General features: G+C 35.6%; 1 protein-coding gene across 4 annotated transcripts in view; it reads left to right on the forward strand.

Annotated features, from left to right (window-relative positions):
- Positions 1-20,207, forward strand: part of LOC145663040 (uncharacterized) — a 328,849-nt gene extending 308,642 nt beyond the window's left edge. For 3 of the 4 annotated variants that reach the window (XM_081729189.1, XM_081729188.1, XM_081729187.1), the window contains 2 exons: positions 9,451-10,496; positions 16,471-20,207. In XM_081729189.1, the coding sequence (XP_081585315.1) occupies positions 10,165-10,496; positions 16,471-18,295 (2,157 nt within the window). In that variant the 5' untranslated portion in view covers positions 9,451-10,164 and the 3' untranslated portion in view covers positions 18,296-20,207. Of the gene's footprint in view, positions 1-9,450; positions 10,497-16,470 lie in introns of those variants that run through there. The other variant, XM_081729191.1, reaches the window with a different exon arrangement.
- Positions 20,208-23,329: the final 3,122 nt, after the last annotated feature.

Genomic DNA, 23,329 nt, shown 5'->3' on the forward strand with positions numbered 1-23,329 from the left:
CTATTCTGATTAGTTCTTAGGTGTCACTTGGTATTAGATCACGAATCGGCGGGAAATTGAAAATTAGTCTCTGCCCTCTTGATCACATAGTATGATGACATGAGGTCATGGTCTTAGGCACACCCCATGGATAATTCCAAATTAGCCCGAACCCTTTCAACCGTGATTTTTGAATCAGAGGTTATGGTGCTGTATATCTTTATCTTTTAATGGGTATAAAATTACCCCCCCCCAAAAAAAAAAAGTTTTTGATCCCTTTGATAATGGTTTATGTTATGAATTAGTTTAGGAGTCCAGGGCTGGTGTACTCATCTTGAAGGGTAATGTATAGGCTCACCATCAATTATGGTAATTGCTATAGTATAAAGACCATGGTATGTACTTCATGTTCCATTTTGTTTCTTTTCATAATATATAAAATTGCCAAAAACAAGGTTTTTGACGTCTTTAATGAAGGTTTACGAGGGTCACTACGAAAGTTTTCAGATACACATTGTTGTGGTACAGTATTTGAATTCCACAATTGCGTTCGGTAGTGGTATCCAGAGCGAAGAAGCGAAGCGAGTTTCAACTCGCCTCGCTTATCGGCGTGGCCGTATCGCCTTCACTTGTTTGTTGATGTGAGCAGTATTCGGCTGTCTAGAATGGAGCTTGAAAGGGAGCATTTTCGGCAATGATCCTTTACGATTTCAAAAGTGGTTTGAAGGAGACTCAAGGCCTTGACCGTTTGCAGGGGGCATCTGGGGACCTTGCTCCTTCCCGTGCTACAATTTTTCGGTGATTTGGTGAATTCAGAAGAGGGCGAACGTCGCTTAAAGAAGAAGAGAGAGCTGGACGTCCGGCAACAGCTGTGCCAGATGAAAACATTGCCGCTGTGCAATAAATGATTCGAGGAAATCCTCGAACAACTTTCAAGGACATTGAATCTACAGTGAACATTGGATTGCCAGCAGTAACAAAAATTCTTCATGATCATCTTCGGCTCAGGAAGATTTCATCTTGTTGGGTGCCTCACACTTTGACTTAACGGCAGAACCGCATGCTCGTGGAATGGTGTGAAGAAATGCCTGCAAGATTTGATGGAGGTAATTCTCGACGCGTCTCTGACATTGTTACTGGCGATGCTACTTGGATCTATCAATTTGACCCTGAAAATAAACGCCAGTCTACAACTTGGATCTTTCGAGACAAAATCCACCCACGAAAGTGAAGCGAGCGCGAAGCGTGGGTAAGAAGATGGGCGCAACTTTCTTCTCCAAATCTGGCTATGTTGCAACTGTTGCACTTGAAGAACAAAGAACTGTTATTGCTGAGTGGTACACCAGTGTTTGCCTAACAAAAGTGTTCCAGAAGCTTCGGGAACGGCGTCCAAGAACTGGATTGCGTGGGATCCTGCTTCATCATGACAACGCGTTCGCACACACGGCCAATATCACAATTCAGATTTTAGGATCTACTTAGGTCAAACTTATGACTCATCCGCCGTATAGCCCTGACCTGGCCCCGTGTTTTTTTATGTTCCCCAGGATCAAAGATCGCATACGTGGGAAGAGATTTTGCAGCCCTGAAGAAGCTGTATTGGCTTACGAGAATGAACTTTCAACACTTGAAGAAAAAGACTGGCAACACTGCTTCCAAAAGTGGTTTTCGAGGATGCAAAAGTGTGTACAGTGTAATGGTAAATACTTTGAGAAAATGTAAGTGTTAAATTGATTTTAAGTATGTAAGTTATTTCACATCTCAAAACTTTCATAGTGACCCTCCTATTACGTTATATGGATGGGTGTAGACCCTCTCAATTTTGTTATTCATAGGACAGAAGTACGTGAACGAACCCTCTAAATTTTCAGGTGTACCACTAACCCGGGGGTCAAAATTCAAGGTCAATATTTGACAGAACCAGGGTATAAAATTAAAAATCGAAAATTTTTTTAGGGGTAACTAACTTCGAGATGAAAAGGACAACGTTCAGTTTGGGTGAGTCTTGGTCCATGTATGTGTAGGACCAGAACGTCTATGAAAACAAGACATTCATTATTAGAGAAGGGTAAAATAGGCGACGAGAGGGGATTCAAGGACCGGGTTATTACCTCTTAAATAATCACAACAGTTCATATTATTTCCGTTCGTGGACTAAAATAAAAATGTTGAAAACATTTAAAAGATTTCTTTCTGTGTTAACTTCTAAACAAATGTCAGCGTCTTTTCTGTTAAAGGAACCAAGTGTTAGCGTTAGCTATATCGTATTGCATATGTTTACTACACGTTTATGTCATACCTCATAATTTTTGTCATCATAAAACTAAAGATTCACATTTTTAGCATTATTTTGCAATTTATGACATTCTTGTGAAGCGACTTATGACCATTACTTCATTACTTGTGATGTCTGAATGTTATTCTCAGCTTACCAAAGTTAGATATGCAAATAGTGACATGCTTATAAAAAAAAAAAAAAAAAAGGATTTGCTATGATGTCTTGGTCAAAATTGATAGACGTTTTACAAGGAATGTTGCAGTTAGTTATGTGTAAAAAAATATATATTGGCTCAATGAAATGGTGTCGCAGTAAATATTGATGTGTCAATAACTTTGGAAAAAATTATTTTTCCTAACTAGATATAATCAGATCATGAATCTGTGATTTAATGCTTTGTCATATTGACGAGTGACGTCATGACAGCTCTTAGTCAATCAAATTGCTTGTTATATGTCGTTTAGGGTCATGATTAATGAGTAAAATGATGTCATACTTTTACATTGAACATTTCTCAGTATTGTGTAATAGTTGTAAGTTTTGTTCTGATTGGTTCACAATTACATCATTCATTAATCTACTCGTTTCTTATTGTTCAATGACTAACTTAAAAATCAAATTTTCAAATTCTACCAGCGACTATTCCTTCTTTTAACAGCGTGAATTTTAAAATTGAACTTATCGAGTTATCGTGTAAAATTCAACGGAACATTTTTATTTTCATGATACTTTTATTAAAACGTAGAATACATGTGATTCTGTCGGAATATTGGATTTTGAGATTTTTATCCTAAGACAAGTTTACAAATTTTAGTTTTTTTCCTCAGAAATTACCATGTGAATTTCGTTCAATTCAATATCAGTTTCATGTTCATCAGTTATGTTATGCTTGAACTGCATTAATTTTGAGTTTAGAAAATTTTTGATTTCGCGGAAACAAAGCATGAGTTTTTTCCTTTGTCAAGTGTTGTACCTTCATCTTCATCAGTGTTTAAATTAATTTTGAGTTTATAAAACTTCACGGATAAGAAAATCGTTTTTCTTTGAACAACGTTTATCGAAACCTACGCATGAGAATTATAACGTTTTGTTCTCGAAAATTGTGCGTGAGAATTTATTAAGAATTTCCACTAACGTGGTTAATATAAAATACTAATTTTTAGACTTACAAATGTTTAATTTTTGAGAACGGTTCATGAGATTTAAATTGCTTTTCTTGAAAATTACACATGAGGGGAACACTTGCAAATCAATGTTAGATGTTCACAGCAAAGTTTGCTAACACTTCACTTTGTATAGTACAACATAACTTTGAAAGTCCTATGTGAGAGTAAAGAAAAAATGCTAAATACGAGGGCAATCCCAAAAAAAGTTCCTATATTTTTAGATATACAAAGACCCGTTTATTTTCTATAATTGCTACATCAGTTTAAAGGTTGAAAAAAGCTTTATTTTTCTACATAAGCGCCATTTCGGTCGATGCATTTTTGTAGACGCTGTGGCAGTTTTACAATGCCCATGTCATACCAGCTTGCCGCCATGCCCTTTTCTTTCACCTCATCATCGGAGCAGAACCGCCGTCCAGACAAATGTTCCTTCAACTTAGGGAATAGGTGGTAATTGCTGGGTGCCAAGTCCGGACTGTATGGTGTGTGTGTGATGACGTTCCAATCAAAATTTTGATGGCCTCCCGCTTCTTTCCTCGTTGTGAATTTCACTACGACCGGCTGTAAACTCTCTACACGACTTGCGAACGTTTTTAACATCCATGCACAACTGTCTATACACTTCCGTCAATTGGCGATGAATGTCAACCGGTTTAACACCTTTTGCGTTCAAAAATCGAATAACTGCGCGAACTTTGCACTTGGCGGTAACGTTCATCGGAAGCTCCATTTCAAATGGCTGCCAAGCCAAGACTGAGCATCCGAGAGAAGCGCATGCGTGCTTATGTGGTAGCAAAGAAGGCACCACCCACAACAGTGTTGCCAATAGCCATATTAAAAGTTTCTCTACGTCCCAAAAATAGGAAACCTTTTTTCTGGGATTGCTCTCGTACTACAATTATTTTATGCCATATATCATATTTCAGCACATGCTTTAGATAAGAAAACAATTTTATTTGTGCATTCTCTTTATATCACTTAGATTTCCGAATAAAATCTTAGGTCAGTTAGAAGTAAATTTCATCGTTGATGTAATAAGTATCGCTTTTGATAAATATGGTCTCGGGCTTGATTTTCGATATGACAAGAGTAAATATTTAAGATCTTAAACCAACAGTTATGATTTCATGTTTATGTCTAGGTCAGCATGTTAATTCGGGAATTCTATTTTCTCTCTTTGTACAATGTACAAAAAAATCAATACTTAAATTTCTTTTTTCGTTACATTTTTATCGTAATTATTCCCGTTCGTTTTTTTCCTTTTACTTACCTTGTCCTGATCGGGTTTTACTGTTCTGAATGTAGTGGGTCGTCATTACGGATATTTTAACATTGAGGGTCGTATACTCAATCCACCACCATTTGGAACCAATATCGTCAACTGGGTACATAATAGTTTCCAAGGAATGCTGGATGCAATGTTCGAGAATGTCAGTGATGCTATGATTGGATTATCTGTGATAACGCAATATGAAAAAAATCTTTTCGGCGAGTTTCCGTCTGGCTTGTAACCTGATAATAAGGACGATTTGAGCCTCGTTCGAAAGAGTACTTCAAAGCAATGATTCGTTTTTGCTTCACGAACCATTTACCGTTCATTTTCATCCAGTGCGTATTTCATGAGGATGCGGATATGGAGATCATTTAGCACAAGAAGTACTAGAACATGAAGAACTGTTGCAAAGCAAGCGAGGGGTTGTACGTGTAAAGAACTAAGACATAAGGTGCCGTGCATACACCCTTGTAATTGCTATTGGATTCGAAAAAAGACAAGATTGTAGATGTCAAAGGTTATAAGCAATATCAAAATCAGAGGAAATGTATCATGAACAAAGAAGTAGACGATTTATGTACTGAGGTAGGAATAAAATTTAGACCATGGTGCTAGTTAATAAAATTCGTCAGTTCCAAACTCACCTCAAGTAATACAACATTGCCGTTTACGCCACCTTCTCCGGACAAAACATCATGTACGAGAGAACAAATGATGAAAATCACACTGTCATTAACCTGATTTGTTTTGCTAGACATTTTGGCATTCAGTCTTTTGAGGCTTGCGTCGCGTGCAGCTTCTACTGCGAGGCGTGCCATAAAACGTATAATGAATGACATATATAAAAAAAAATGCCCTGCGACTTGTAATTAATGCTTACCAAGACCTCTATGCGACAAGAGTCAAACATTGATGTTTTGCAGTGACTGTAGTTATCGATTTTATGGGGAGACCTGTTTGAACAATCACCTGAAGGCACCATACCATAAAGTAGAACCTGTCTGTAAAATGGTGAAGCAGCGTACTAAATGCTTCAAACTATACTTTTTTGTGCATACAGGACAACGATATAATGAGACGTTTTGTAATGTGTGTAAGAACATCGCTTCAGCGGCGCATGAATATATAATCATTTGTTATTAGTAATGTTTGAAGTCCGGTGTGTTGTTAGGTGAATTGAGTGACAGTGGTTGATTGGTCTGTAATGACATATTGTGTAGTGCCATTAATATGATAGTCAGAAGAAGAGGAAAGTTGTTAATTTACTGTTGTGATACTGTAACAAACAATAAGTTTGGTAGCATTTATGTTAAGAAGTTACAGCTTTTAAGATAAGGGATTCCGATAAATAGAATAGTGTTTGAGATTTTGTAAAGTAACAATGTGTATGTGATTGTACGTAAGAAGTTAGTAGTTCCAATAAATGAACAAATTAATAATTACCACTATCGCTATTCAAAGTTACTGGTCTTCGTTTTTTTAGATTATTACAACTGGCGACGAGGTACTGAAAACCCACAGTGAAAAGCTACGATGGATGACAAATTTCAGGACTCGGCAGAAGTAGGAAATTCATCACGTCAAGCACCTATTGGAAACTTATCTTGGTTTAAGTCTGAACTTGAAAAGCGGGATATTCATTACTTAGTGAGATATGTGTGTTACCTCAAAAGAATTGTTTTTCCGCAAAAAGCACAAATTTATGAATGTTTTCAATGTTATCAAAAGTCCTACATCTCGGCAAAGCGATGTAAATATTGCTTACTCAGTCATGGAGATGATATTTGCTCAGCAGCAAATAAAATGTGTTTAAGCTATAATATTCAAGGGCACTTCGCGTATGTCTGTCAGTTTCTTGCCAAAGAACAGACCTGGGTAAACAAACCAACTTCTGTATGTGATAATCAGCAGAAGGATTTACCAACAACATCTGAAAAGCAACCATGTGTATTGTCCAGAAATAGTGGGGAAGAACCACAAATAATGCGAGCATCTATCAACTCTATTTTGACCACAACTAGTAATCAATTAACGGAAATATCCACACAAGAAAATGATGCTATCCAGGATACGGAATCTACATTGATTGTTACAGTGGATGAGCTTTTACCACAGGATGTCCAAACTGAGCCAGTGATATACAAGGGGAAGAAAGATCACCGTGTGAAGAAAAGGCATCCGAAACAGAGTTTGAAGAAGAAGCATCGAGAAGAAAATTTCCACTTCTCCTGGGGAAGTTTCATTTTTCTGCTTATAAGTATTGACATAATTATTTTAGTCTTAAAATATATAGGACGTATTACTCATGTTTGGAAGAAGTTATATAAACTCAAGAATTTTAAAATGAGAAAAAGAAGGAAAAATGTTGTTAGGTGAATTGAGTGACAGTGGTTGATTGGCCTGTAATGACCTATTGTGTAGTGCCATTAATATGATAGTCAGAAGAAGAGGAAAGTTGTTAATTTACTGTTGTGATACTGTAACAAACAATAAGTTTGGTAGCATTTATGTTAAGAAGTTACAGCTTTTAAGACAAGGGATTCCGATAAATAGAATAGTGTTTGACATTTTGTAAAGTAACGATGTGTATGTGATTGTACGTAAGAAGTTAGTAGTTTCAATAAATTAACAAACTTAATAATTACCACTATCGCTATTCAAAGTTACTGGTCTTCGTTTTTTTAGATTATTACGCGGTGTATCCTCGATCATGCATGCAAAGAAAGTAATGCTTCTGTTCTACATTCAAGCAATGCAGAACAGGAAAATTTATGATAACATGTATGTCCACGTCCCGAATTTATTGGTTGCACAAGGTATGATGTAAATGGGTAAATCTCAAAGAGAGAAACCACTACAGAATCTAACTTTATAAAAATCGGAATTGAGCATTTTTCACTACATTTGTATTCATGTAGTGTTTTTGTATGAGATCGCTGATAACTCAAAATTCCTGTAATTTGAAAACGCCACGAATATAAACATTTTTCTGTAATATGCTTTCATTGTCCAACACTTAGCAGAAAAAGATTACTAATATAGACACTCGTAGATCAATAGCTGCTATTATTCTTTCTGTAAGACTGATTGCAAAACTAATCTAAATTAGTGTCAGGTCGGTGCACTTCCAAATAAACTTTGTTTGTATCATGCGTAGATGAATTGTTTTGCTTACAAATCGGAAAACCTTGTGCAACTCACCACATTCACACAAGAATCTAATATGTCACACTACTTAGGTCTTGTTACACCAACAGAAAGAGAAATGAAAATATTTTTTATTAGCATTGAATCTGCCTTTTTATGACGTTATAAACATAAACTTACAATATACATTCGCGAAGTGTCCCTTCGGGATTCGTGTAAAATTGATTCAGAGGAAAAATTCTCCGCGGCCCTATGTATATTGTACTAATTTTAGCGCCCCATATCTGTAATTTGCATATTTGTGGGCCTTCATATAACCGGAATTAAATCATACACTACTATAATGCTCAAACACAAATGTTTTTAGTTTGTAGATGGAACTGGACATGAACATGGGCATATGCAAAGAAATTTTTTTCAAGTGTTGCTTCTCTGACACATGTTACCCAATCCGACCGCCATATTGGATTCAACTTTCGGATTTTCTAATGGAATTACGTGGAAGTGATGCATCAAATTGGTGCACAATTTTCTCGGGCGTACACTGGTGTAGTGAATTTTACTGTATCTTGTATCGTTTGAAAGGTATTGCATATTAAATCTCTCCAAGCACTTCGCGATTAAACATTGCAGAGTAATATCAGTTACGCTTACGCTTTTGATATTCACAAATCAAAACAATTTCTAACTGGAAAAATACTGTAGGTATAAACACACTCTTTACAACATTGGTGTCATACTCTTATTACATTTCTGTGAGTGATTGTTATTAGTTCCATGTTATACTATAACAAGGTAATATTGTGTTACGGTCAAAATGATTAATGTAAATCCAGATACGAGCAGATTTGGGTGTGGACCTACAATTTCCGTATTTACGTATATGTGTCTGTAGGTATGTACGGTTAGAAAATATTTCGTGAACGATAAATCACGTAAAAAATTACATATACGTGCGGGACCCTGCATAACTTTCTCGCTGCAATATTCGTGAAATGCCTGACATTTAACGTGTAATACCTTGCAAATGGTACAAGCTACGGTAAAACGCACTACACCAATGAATTTCCGAGAAAATTGCACATGAATTTGATGTATCACTTGTACTTATTCCTGTTTCAAAACCAGAAAATTGAATCCAATATGGTGGATACAAAGCGGCGCCCGGGGTGGGTAACGTGTCAGAGAAGCAGTACGTAATCCAATTTGTTTGGCGTATGCCCACATTCATCTTCAGTTCCATCTAAAGAAACTATAAACAATTTTATGTCCGAGTGTTATAGTAGTATTTATGAAGTCGCATAAATATGCAAGTTACCGGTATGGGCCATTAGAATTAGTACGGTACACATTGGGCGGCGGAGAACTTTTATATGAATATTTTTTACACGAATGCCGAGGGGAACACTTCGCGAATAAACCTTGTTAGAGCAATGTGACGAATGACGCAGTAAAGCACGCGTTTTTTTTTTTTTTTTTGTGACGGAGGGTTACAATAGCTTCTAATTTTATTAAACTCTAGTGTTAATGTGACCAGCAGTTAATTGTATGATTCTATACAAAAGGCGGAAGGCTTTTTAAATTAACTTATTTATTTTTCATTACAGACTATCATTGCGTGCTTAATGATGTTTAAGGAGCAGATATAGAAGGCATTCAGTGGCGGATCGAGGATTGTAAATTGTGCAAAGTGCTACGCAATTCAAAAGTGTAAGAGAACGTGAAAAATATTTATGTCAAGCGTACGCTATTGGACATTGCGTAGTTAATTATACCTACAGTCGTAGAAAATAAGAGCATGTTTTAATTAATTGTACCATTTATTTTAAAAGATCCTAAATTACTTTACTAATCCACATTCGTCCAGTTCTATTCTTGTTACAGTTTATTATAAAATAACCTCTGTGACTGAATTTGAAAATTCTGCCATACGTTATTTTTTAAAGGAAGCAAATTAAAAACGTAAAATGACTACATTTTTGTTATAATGATCCAAGTTAGTATAATTTTTACAAACAGTCACACTTCCTTTCAGCCTCGTTCATATGTCTCAATGACGTGAATATTGTGTTCTTATTGGCACCTGCACTATAGGATCACTAATATTCAAAGAAATAAAGATTATTTTGAATCGAAATGTTTCATCTTACTTCATCAAGTATAATGTTTTGTAGTACTTTATTATAATATCTAATGGTTTCAGAATTTTCCATATCTCTCAAACACTGAGTAGTGAAGATCTGAAGTCCCTAACTTACAGCTGCTCGTGAGATAACTAAATAGCTTTCAACTGTTTCAATATTGCTTCTGTTAAAGTTTAAATGGCAACAGAAAATCGTCGTATTGAAGACTGTAGTTATAAACTATATAACAGCAACCCGAATGAACTAGAAATTAAGGATCCTCATTCAACATATTCCTTATCATATTTCGAAAATAAGGAAGGAGTAAAAAATGGGACGGATAATGACATTAAACTGTCCATGTTAGGAGAAACTTTGGTCCCTAATTCTGCAGTCCCATTAAAAGGTGAAGAGGATGATGCAATATCAGAACCAAGGAATCACACTTCTGGAATTATTGGGGATAACATTAAAGAGAACGTTAAAGGAAGTGATTGTCGAGAAATTTGTAGCAATACTGAGGAACTCAGGTACGTCTTAATGTATATATCTCTTCTGAAGTTTGGTGCATGTAATTATTTAGCACTCGTTTACTATATATTAGAGTAATATTTACACAAGTGGTTGGATAAATAAGAGAAAATTAATCCTTCGATTTAGGATGTTTTGCTGCATATTTAATGATGACTGCGTCAGCATTCGGCCCTCTGCAATAACAAGGTAGGTGAAAAATGGAGGTTTTGAGTTAGAAAGCATATAAGTTTAAACTGCAACGTGCAAAAAGCAGATGGATTATGTTTGTCTCGTATACGCATTAGAGGCAACGGAGAAGGAAAGTAAGTCCACATGCAATCTTATCTATGTTTTACGAGGAATCGAGGTAACGCGACTTGCCTTATTATTGCAGAGGGCTCTTCAATTGTTAGTAAAATGTCAGGCGAAAAACCAATAAATGTGCTATTGACATGTACTGCGGTATACTGACATGTAGATTTTAGGCGAACGAGGATGGTCGAATTGATTAAAGAATGTCCCGAAGTCTACTAAGATGCTTCGACTTAATAAAAAGTTAATCTCACGTCAGAGTTTACTCCGACGCACCATAAACGAATGTAATCAGAAGTTGACATAAAAGTTACTGATATAAGACGAACAGATCGCAAACCTAGTATAGCTGTAGATTTTATCCATGAATGTGTCTTTGTTACGTATACATTCTGATATTAAACGGAAAACTAACTTCATCTGAGTGATTCGAAAGGATTGATCGTGTTCCTAATGGTTTTTACTTTAATTATTCATTATTACTTTATGCACTTTTCACAAACATTCGATGTCTAATTGTGTTCGTTTGTTGTAATTAATGTTAGATACACCCTTCCCAAATGAAAGATGTATAATCACGGCACAAAATTATAAAGGTAACAATGAAAGTTCTGTCGTTTTTTCACCCACCACCTTCAAAAATCGATATGTCACTAAGACCTACCAGGAAGTTCAAAAATAGTGCCCATCAGCACCAACGACCTTCTCCCAACGTTCTGGAAAGCCATGAGCACTTGCTATACCGTGAGCGAAGATGTTATCAAGTACATTTTGCACCTCTACAAGATTTAAACTCGCGTCCTCTAAGATGATTGTTCAAGAAATGGAACAGGTGATAATAGGACGGTGCAATGTCCGGGAAGGATGCGGATGCAATAGTGTTTCCCATTCAAGGCGTAGAATGATGTCTCGGGTCATTCTAACCACGAGGGGCTTAGTGTTGCCCCGTAACGGGAGAACCCCTTAGCGATTGAGAAGTGGTGGCTCCAGTGTTTTGAGTTTTTCTTGAAACTGCTAACAGTACACATATTCGCATTGATGTTCTGCTCTTACCAGCCGGTAGCAATTCCCGATGCACGATATCGCGAGCCGTCCACCAAACACACAGGAGGACTTTCTGCTGCATTACTAGTTTCAGCTGTTTTGGAATTGGCTCATGGGATTTTAACCAATGATGACGACGCCATGAAACTTCGTACAGGACCCACTTCTCATCACATGTCAACATCCTGTCCAGAAATGGCTCCTTCCTGAGACGAGACAGCAAAAAAAAAACAGGTGGCTGCTCGCGTAGCCTTTGGGCCGGGAGTCAAATCATGTGGACCCCAACTTGTCGTGCTTCCCAAGTTGTTGGAGGTGCTGCCGAATGGTTTCTTCAATCACGCTCAATTGTAGTCCAGTTTCCTCACTTGTCTGGCCACTCTTTGCCTCAATTGCTGCCTGAAGATCATTTTGTACATGTGTTGTTCTTCCGGTAAGTGTTGCGTTTTTGCGTGTTTCGTCACCGTCCTTAAACTTGTTAAACCACCGGTGCACTGTCCACGTAGTCACAACCTCATCAAAGGCCTGACGTACCTTCCGCCCCGCTGTAGCGGCGTTTGACTTCAGTTTGAACTCATACAGCATACACGCTCTTATGACACGCTGTGGAGGCCCCGTTTTCACTCTGTCCTTACGCAAGTTCACAGTGTAACAGAATTGCCACAACCAGGTAGCATGTTAGATATACCCACACGAAGAACTGACCTCCGTCTTATCTCCGTTCGCATCAACTTACTTTCTGAGGGCCGATTGAATACAGGCCTCCAAAGAAGCGAGAGAATTTTCTTGGTTACCTTAAAGAATGGATACTTAGGAACAAACGTGTATCTATACATGCATAGATCCAGCAATCTGCTTTAAACTTGTGCCCTTACATAACACCATAACAATGCTCTCGCTCTGCGGGCCAAAGCGTATGTGACGTTTGGACCGTGAGGGAATCTAGTCACATTACCAAAGGTTGAGAAAAAGTTTGTACGAAATTTTTAATTATATGGAAAAATTTATATTGAAAAGTTTACACTGATTTTTTTACTTATAAGAGTTATTTACATTATCCGATCAAGAAGGTCTTAACCTCTGAAAGGAGCTTGTGATAAAGATATTAAAATGAGATGTAAAAATGAAGAAAAATGGGCTTGATTCTCTTGTAAATTGAGCGCGCCACAAGTTCCACAGCTAAGTTATACGGGATCAGGGACCTGTTACACATTTGGATAGATTTAAACACCAGTACGGATTTTTTGAGAGGAGAACGATCCCGAAATTTAAGGACTGTTTAATACATTGCCCTAGGTTACATTATTCTTTGTCGACATCTTCTCATATTTAAAAGCGTGGGTTAATGTTTCCAAATTTTGTTTACAATTAGAATCCCTTACGTAAATTTGAGAGAGTGAGTTAACGTAGCAATGCCCCAGGATAAATTCCTGTAGGAAGCTCGTAGATGATTTGATACATATTTAAGTTTTTAGGAAATTTGACACCTATATTAAATTTCAATTCTGCAAGATACGCTTTTGGCACAGTGGTCTGTACGCGGGTTCTTTTACTCTTACCTCGGCTTTTGTTTTCATCGTCCGAATATTTTTTGTTCTTGTTGAATTTCGTATTAAAAAAATTTCACTCCGAATGCCACATCTCAATTTTCTCGCTTCTGGCTTTAATATGTATGCAAAGTACTATTTCGCTAGTTTTTCTGCGTCACAAAACTACGATCATTATATATTAGAGTTACTTCTTATTTTTCGACTTCCCAGTGTTTTTTGAGACCCTCTAAAATGGTTCCAGATAAGACCAAAGTAACAATATAGAAAAATTAGTTCAGCTGAATATATTAAATGGTGTCCTAAGGGGCCTAAATTTTTGAATACATTTAGAGAATGCAATATGAGGGAAAGATATCTTATAATTTTAGAAAGCCAATTGTCGGTTGATAAACATATATTATAAAGGTAGTAACTACTTAATGATTAGAGATAAAATAGAAATATCGTCAAATATATATTTGTCGTGAGCTTATACCCCAAAGTGACATGTCAAAATCATATACTTAAAAATTTTCGATCTCTATTGAAGATGCTGGACTTACAGATTGCCACCATTATATTATGCAGTAGTAGATTCCGTTCTACCCCTATCCAGGATGTCATTCCGGCAAGTCATCCAAAACTCGAAGGTCGCTTGGGGCACCATTTGATATTTAATTGAGCTAGTTTCTTCCATGGATCACTTTGAAAATGAAATGAAATCTTTAAGTTTAACGTCCCACGGTTATGCCGGTTAGGCTAAAGGAGACGGTGATAATGAGAAATGAATGAAATGGTGGAATGAAGAAAGTGGGAGGAAACGGGACAACCCCGAGAAAACCCACAAGCACGGTGTTTGTCCACCACAAAGTCCACACGGCGCGAGCTGGGATCGAATCAGGGACCCCAAGCGCCGGAGGTGAACGCTCTACCACTGAGCCACCGCGCCCCCATGGATCACTTTGGTCTGTCATGGAACCAGGTTAGGGGTTGAGGCTAAATAAAGGACGGAATATAAGGAAATAAGGACTTGCCTAATATATATATATATATATATATATATATATATATATATATATATATATATATAGGGTAGACTTTACCTCTATTCACCCTTGTAATTTTTAAACTAGTAAATATTAACAGCTCAAATTAAATGTGATGCCAAGACCTACAAAACTAATATACTGTGCAATACCACCGGGAATTTTATGCTGGAATCGTATGTTTAAAAATTTTTGGTCTGTATCGCTGATGGTGAGTCAATCGCTAAGTCTTGATCGCTAAGTCAACATACAATTTATTTTTTTTTATTTATTTATTTTTATTTATTTATTTATTTATTTATTTTTGCAAATGGCACTAGGTCAGATTATTACGAATTTCAAATCTATAGTTTAAGCGAAAACATGTATTTCAACTAGAATTATGATCAATATATTTATGTATACCTCGAATCAAATGGATGATTTCAACAGAGATAAAGATCATAATGTCCTTTACAGTAATTTGATGCTTTAAAACATCCCGGACGTATGAGAAGCATGGTTAGAAATTTCTCTACTTAACATAACGTATTTAGGATTTTAAAGTTGATGATTGAAATACTTTCTTTCATTAAAATTACAGCAACAATTTTTGGTAATTATAATTTCAACAAGTTCTTCCAATTACAAAAAATTAAGTAGGGTTAAAACTTTACCAGTATTTCTATCATATTTCAGAGACGATTTGGCATATTCAATTGCTTAAAATGGGATCTCTACTTATATTGTAAACCATGTATGTTATTAGTTGTGTTACTCACCTCAGTAAGTTATTTTTAAAAGTAAATTTTTAGAGAAAAAAGACATTTTAAATCTTTTGTAAGTTTGTTCCTATTAAAGTAGTAAATAAATTATATTGTGATCATAGTATTCGACACTTAGGTACCCGCGATGTGCATTGCCCCGTCTCTCTGGCGTTCTTATTTAAGAGGAGGCCATCAAAATAGTAGAGTTTATATCTATACTCTTGCGTCACTAATTTGTAACACTCAGTTACAAATGTAGTACTATATATTTACCTGTAAATGTAATTTTAAATTTCTAATCATATGTAGTATTCGATAGAAATATTTTATATTTACTACTCATACCAGTGAATTGAATTATTGCTGTTAAAATTTTAGGTATTATTTTTTCCGCTATAGTTTTCTTAGTTTTGTATTACAGTTACCGCCGGTAGAAAGTCAAGAATATAATTAATGTGCGGTTTCTGTTTTACATTAAATGTAGTTCTTGAAGTCTAATGTAGTTAGAGGTTAAAGGTATTACCTACTGTCAATTGTATAGTTTAACATGTTCTTTCTATTATTCATTCAGTATTTTCCAGTGCGTGTTTTTGTATTCTTGCACTCGTGCATTAATTCACTTGCTTGTGTCCTCCGCTGTGTCTGCTTGCGCATCTCAATTGATCTGTATGATACCGGGTTCTACTCTCGGTGGAAGAATAACAAGAGTTTACATTCACAGTTATTCACTTTTATTAATTATCCATCCTGTTTAGCATTGAGGTTATATTCGTGGAATGTTGAATAAAAGAAAATAACTCATTCTCTTACAGTTTGTTCTATATTTTTCAGGTATCAGGAAATAGGTCGTTCCTGGTGTAGTTTGCTTCTTTTATTATTTTAATCATTGCATATTTGAGGTTCCGATTACTTGAGAACTATTCTGACCCGAAGTTGGGGTAACCCGAAAGTTCTCACCATTTCAAACAACCTATGTTCAAAATAATCATAGAAAGAATTACGGCTTGAACAATCATGATTTCTAATCTATTAAGCGAAGTGCGCAAAAGCTTGCCTTAGCTTTCATTTTAATATAGAAAATACATTCGATAGAGAAATCGATCCATTGTACTCGATGCCATATTTTTACATTTTTTTTGTAACAGCTTCATAGTTATGTTTTTCGCTGCACTGCAAAGTGTAAAACTAATAAATGGTTCATTTCTACGATGCAATAATAACTATTAGAAAGCAGATTCCTTTCTTCTGCATTCTCTAGCTGTTCAATATCGTTAATTTCAATTTCCATTTCCTTGATATGTTTGAATTTTTTTACAGGTTACAGAAATATACTTCTTCCAGAAAGATTAATAACTTTATTGGACGAAATAAAATATTTCTCCAGCCAGGTGAGGAGTGCTATGCTGTCGAGGAGTGTCACAAAGAATTTACCCAAACATCACAGTTGACAAAACGCATGTTACCACACAGAGGGGAAAAACACTATACACATGAGCGCCGTGAGAAAGTAATTGGTGAAATTTCACATCTGATAAGATACATAGGAATACATATGGACGAGCCTCTAAAATCTGGGGAAGGATTTAAATACAAGTCAAATTTGGGAAATCACATATTAGTACCTGTAGTGAAAAAAAAACATACATGTCAACGTTGTGGAAAGATATATATTCTAAGAAAAAATTTGGTACGTCATGCGATAACACATACTGTGATGGAATCACATACGTGTCAGGTATGTGGAAAAGGCTTTAATTATAAATATAAATTAAACAACCATATGAGAAGACACACGGGTGAAAGGCCTTATGCGTGTCATGAGTGTGCTAAGGAATTTAGTCATAAATCAGGTTTAGTAAAACACATGGAATCGCACACCAATGAGAAACCACATATTTGCGAGGTGTGTGGAAAGGGTTTCAAGATTAAACACAATTTAAGAAACCATATGTTAATACATACAAACAAGAAACAACTGACGTGTCCCGAGTGTGGAAAGGGATTTACACTAAAATCAAGTTTACAAACTCACATATTAACACACACAGGTATAAAAAATCATTGGTGTCTGGACTGTGGTAAGGGATTTTTTCATAAGTCAAGTTTGAGACTCCATATGTTAACACACACATATGAAAGAGATGATGTGTGTGAGACTTGTGGAAAGAGCTTCGTGCAGAAATCGAATTTGGAAGCACACAAGTTAACGCACGGAAACGAACAAATTCATGCATGCCAGAAGTGCGGGAAGAGCTTTAATTATATATCAGGTTTAGAAGAACACGTTTTGAGACACAGAAACGAGAAACCTCATATGTGTGAGAAATGTGGCAAGGGGTTTAATGCGAAATCAAGTTTCAGGAGGCACTTGTTAATACATACAGGTGAGAAACCTTATACGTGTGAGAGATGTGGCATGAAATTCAGGGAAAAATCAAGTTTAAGAAAGCACATGATTACTCATACAGGTGAGAAGCCTCATACATGTTTGGAGTGTGGGAAGGGATTCAGTCTTAAAGGTCATTTGAAAGCTCATATGATAACTCACACAGGGGGAAGACCTTACATGTGTCAGAGATGTGGGAAAAAATTTAGTTATAAGTCAGCATTGGCAATACACGGAAAAGCACACTCCAATCAAAAACCTTTCACGTGTCAAGAGTGTAGTAAAGAATTCAGAACTAAATCAGAATTAAAAAGTCACTTGTTAACGCATGCAATGGAGAAACATTATATGTGTCATGTGTGTGGGAAGGGGTTTGATAGGAAATCTCGTTTGACAAAGCATATCAGAACACACACGGGTGAGAAACCTCATGTATGTCAAGTGTGTTGTAGAAGATTTAATGTGAAGTCAAATTTAAACAGGCATATGTTAAGACACACAAGCAAAAACAATTATACATGTGACAAGTGTGGTAAAGGATTTATTATTAATTCGTACTTGGTAAGTCATATGTTAACACATACAGATGAGAAACCTCATGTTTGTGAAGTATGTAGAAAGGGGTTTAAGTCTAAGCAATATTTAAAAGAACATATGTTAACGCATACTAGCGAGAAACTACATAAGTGTGACTTGTGTGGAAAGGGATACAATCGGAAATTAAGTTTAGCTAACCATCTATTAAAACACAAATGAAAAACGGCATATGTATCAAACAAGGTTAGAAATCTAGTGGTAAGTTACATTGTAGTAGGCACCACTTTGTTTATTACAGCTTCTTGTGTGTGGGAAGTACATTAATGCTACATTTGAAAAACTAAATCTGAGGTAATTAACGAAGCAAGTGTTTGAAAGATTGAAGTGTTAAGTTTCAGAGTCCACATAGACTTCATAGAGTCCATAACATATACAGATGAAAAGCTTTCGTGTAAGGAATATGATAGGTGATTTAATGTTAGATTTGAGGAAGCACTTCAATCACCTACATACTAAAAACATCGTGTATATGAGAGGATTCGCTAAAGATTTGCTACAAAATCGGACTTAGACAAACACTTGTTAATACATACATTCACATAGGTCATAGTTTCACGAGTGATGGAAGAGATTTAATACTAAATCAGATTCGAGAATCCGCATGTCAACAGTTGAAAACCTTATATTAGAGAGCAATGTTAAAAAGTTTTTTACATTGTGTTTGAAAAACGTTTAAACAGAAATTAAATCTCACTACACGTGAAGTTGTGTTAAATAAAAAAGTAAATGCGATCTCAGAAGCCATATGTTTACGTGTACATGTAAACCTGAACATTGTTTTGATTATAGACACTTCGTCGAATATCAGAAAAGGTGCATCTCTGAAGTGTCCACCAATACGTCGTGTGAAAGATCGTCTTTACCATGATTGTCGTATAGGGTTCATGCCAAAGTCAAATCTCAGGTAATTTTATTCTTGTCTAATAGCTCGTAAGTTTTCTGGTGTTTCGAGGTAGTCATTGACTCGGTATAACAAAAAACGCACTGCAAGGCTTCATATCGAATATACTGCATAAATAGTTTTATGTTACGTCTTTACTAAGAAATAACAGATACAAACCAGTCAAGAAATCCGAAAACTGCAATGTGTGTGGGAAAGTTGTGAAATTACCACTGATGGCTGGTACTGTACTGCATGGCTGTGCAACCGGATTTTTTTTTATAAAACTAAAGATATTTTTAACTATTAAAGTAATGCATCAGTGAAAAATAATCCTTTGCTCTTTAGCGCAAAACAGTATTGATGTGTCTCTTAAAAAATCAATTTAAAAAAATGAGAGATTTACATTCCCAGTTGCAGCGAGCGTTGTTACTGGAAGCAGTAACATTGAGCATATTGCATCGAGCTCCTAGCTCTTAACATAGGGAAATGGATTTATTCCTGCATACCTGTTATCTTCCCGTATTGTCTGCTTCCAGCTACACCTTGCTCGGCAACTAGTATATAGTCACTTGTAATAGTTACGAATTCCTCCGTTTGGCAGCGCTTGACTCAGTTCATGATATGTGTGAGATACAGAATTTTCGAAGTAAAGTGATACAGAAAACACAAATTCGCAAAGAACAAATACGCTTTTGGTGGTGGTAGAGTTTCTTCCAGGCGTAATGTTGGAATCTGCCCTCCCAAAGTTGGATAGCATTCCCCTCGAAGCTAAGAAAATTGAATTGCTATTCAGTCCAACCCCCTTTGATCCTGTTCCCGGGCAAAAATTTCTGGAAGGAAGCTTGAGTAGCAGTAAAAAAAATAGCAACGGGGTAAATTTATGACCAGTAATGCAAGTGGGCTCAACATGGTGAAATGGCCCGCAGGCTCTATTCTTTTCTGATTGAAGAGAAGCGAGATTATGTATTACGGTGGTTTTATAATAAAGTCTTAAGCATTAGCGTGGTGCGAAAAACAAATTTTCGAGTATCGAATTCTAACAGGGCTGAAAATTTCGAGTCGCATGCTAATTAATGGAAAAATAATGAAAAAAATCACTTTGGATCTTCAGTTTGCGCAAACAACCTAAAATATGAAAAAAAATGAAAATCGCCACAATTTATCTTTATGCAAAAAGAAAAAAAATAATTTTTTAGTATCGAATTGTAATAGGCCTCAAAAGTGGTGTATTCGCATGATAAGCTATGGAAAAGTAACGAAAGACTCGCACTGCATCTTTGAGTTCACACAAACGGCTTAAAATTTGAGAAGGACAAAATACACCAAAATTTTCCTTTGCCCAAGAAATTTACAGATTACTTTTTCCATTTCTATAGCATCTAAATAATTTATATTAGTTATGTGAGTTCATGTTTGTTATTAATTCGTTAATTTGAGTACTTTTATACATTTTATTTTCATAATGATTTTTGCAGCTCTTTGCCCATTTGTCAACATTTTTTCATGAAATGTCCCCGAACTCACCACCAATTCGAGTTGAACTTACACCCTACAGAACTCTCCTATCAATTAGAGTTTGTTTAATTATTTTGATTTAGTTAAACATGTTGCCTTAAATTTAGATTTTTTATGAAATTTTAGCATATGACTATGGAGAGCTAGTTTGCTCTAATGTAGCCATCTCTGTTTTCTTGTCCGCACATTATAAAAATAGACTGTATAAATACTCAACGATTTAATTACAAACATGACCTCACATAACTAAAATAAAGTAACTAGACGCCATACAAATAGAAAAGTTAACTGTATGTTTCTTGCGTTAAAATAAATTTTGGTATTTTTTGTAAATTTTTGCGCGCGAAAGCTTTAATGCTATATACGTAAGTAGAACTAGTTCAAAGAAGATCTTTGTTTTCGACACTTTGTTCTTTTTGTACAAAGCAACTTCATTCTTTTACAATACCGAACAGTAAATGATAGAACGTTGACATTGAATGGATACAACTCTGTGTACATTCTTTTGCTCTATTGCATTCAAGAAAGTGGTTTCATTGTTTTGGGTGGGACGCAGGCGCGTCCACAATGAAGTGCTACTCTCAATATCTCATAAGGAAATGGCAAATTTCCCTTTACATGGTCTCTTCTACCAGTAGTACTTCGATATTCTTGAAACAAAATTTTGCGACCGTAAATAATGAATATCCTGAAATTACATTGTTGGTAGTTTTCCATGTTTCACACCACACATTCTTGCATTACGTAATAATGGTGCTTTGTATCACCTAAAGTATATATTGTACAGTCCGCAGCAAAAAAAAAAAAAAAACTCGCAACATGAGCATGTAAGTTTATTGTGAAACTACGAAGTCTTTTGCTCCAAAATAAGTGTGCAGGGCAGGACGCCGAGGTTTCTCCTGACGTGATTCGTTCCACTTAGACGTTATGTTGATTTCCTGTGCTGTTAGGCGTAGTTTCACAATAAACTTACATGCTCTTGTTGCAGGTTTTTTGCTGCGGACTGTACAAAACCATTACTCACGAAAATTTTATGTGTATATCCAATATAAACGTAAGATTGTTTACATCCGCGTTATGTAAATCAAGATCTTTATTTTCGGGAAATCCTAATTGCAAAGACAATGTAGTGAGTGACAACGTGAGTCAACTCGTTTATCACAGACTACGAATACTATATTTGATACATTAAATCTTATGAATTTGAAATCTTTATTTAATTCTTTGAGTAAATGGTACACGGTCGAATACGCATTTGTAATTTTACTTTTCTTAGCTTGTTTGTCTTAGTATAAGCAACAGAACATTTTCACCTTCGGTAACATTATGAGACGTTATCATGAATATGCATTTCACTTAAACCGACACAATACCAGATTCAGATAAACGAATAGTATTGTTTAATTCGTTGAAAAAATGTGATGGACTATTTTAGTGTATATATCTGCCACGAGAATAAAGTAAAAAATATCAATACGTTCAGAAAACATATTTGCTTATAATATAGTGTTACGTTTGAAGTTCCGAATTAAAATGCTAGTTTTCGACCGTGTTCATCTTTTAAGTACTTCTATTGTGTCAATATATTTTTCTCTACTTTAACGTATTGCGGTGTGTGAAACAGAAAACATTTCATGTGTGAACGTTCTTCGTCGTATATATTGTATTTTAAAAGTAAAGGTCCAATGTCTTCTTGTTTTGCAACATGAACATATACATTTATTTTAATTTCAATATTATAATCTAAATTGCAGAGAAATTTTCCACGTGGAAGTACTCTATCTTTTGTATCTGGATGTTTTAAATACACAACAGGAGAAGAATCTGTAAAATGTTCATTAGTAAACCCTAGAAGTTTGTAATCCTTTTGTAATACCAATCATGCATTGATCAGACGCTTTTAAAATATGGTGTAAATACTTGATTTTCATCTAAAGTATATCGTATTATGTAAACGAGTCTAACAGAAGAATAATATCCCCGTGTAGTGTTAATTTCGTGACGTTCATATTTACCATCAACTACGGTATTTATGACATTTTTTCACCAACGTTTCAATATCGTATGCAACGTAATACACATTTTAATATGGGTAGGATTCAATATATGTGATTTTATTCCACATACTCCTTGGAAATGGAACAAAAATGTTGACCACACTTATGTGCAGTTTTTCGAACCCTAATGTCAGTCATGTGATTAAAGTCGGGACATGTCTTTACATAATGACAGACACTAAAGCCAAACTTATTACTTGCCAATTGATTATTATAGCATTTCCCCTCAGCGAAATTCCTCTTACATGTATCACATTTGAGTTTTGGACCTTTGAAATGTTCCTGATTATATCCATAAGACCTCACTTCATACTTGACTCTGTTTTTGTTCAATTAATGCTTCCAAACAGTTGGTATAGTATTTACCATTCTTTAGAAAGAAAGTAATACAACGAGTAGCCTGAAAATAACCAAAAGTGACACTCCTTTCATCAAAACAAAATTTTTAGCAGGAATTCCAGGGACATATACTCTAAATTTAAGATGGTTACTGGATTCGTCCCTTTCATAAATGATAATCTAATACTTTCCTTCAAAATATTTCCGGAAAGTATCAACACCAGCTAACATTACGTGTGTTCAAAATATTATCATAATTCCGTCTCCTAATGTTATATGACTCCGAAATTCAGAGAACAAAACTTTTCTTGGAAAGTCGTAAATGACTAAGCTTTCTAGAACTATGCAATAAGAGACATGACACCAATTATTCACCCATTGTCTATTTCCGTTCCCAGA

The sequence above is a fragment of the Thermobia domestica genome, chromosome 10, assembly GCF_964235325.1.
Source record: "Thermobia domestica chromosome 10, izTheDome1.hap1.1, whole genome shotgun sequence".
Classification (NCBI taxonomy): Eukaryota; Metazoa; Arthropoda; class Insecta; order Zygentoma; family Lepismatidae; genus Thermobia; species Thermobia domestica.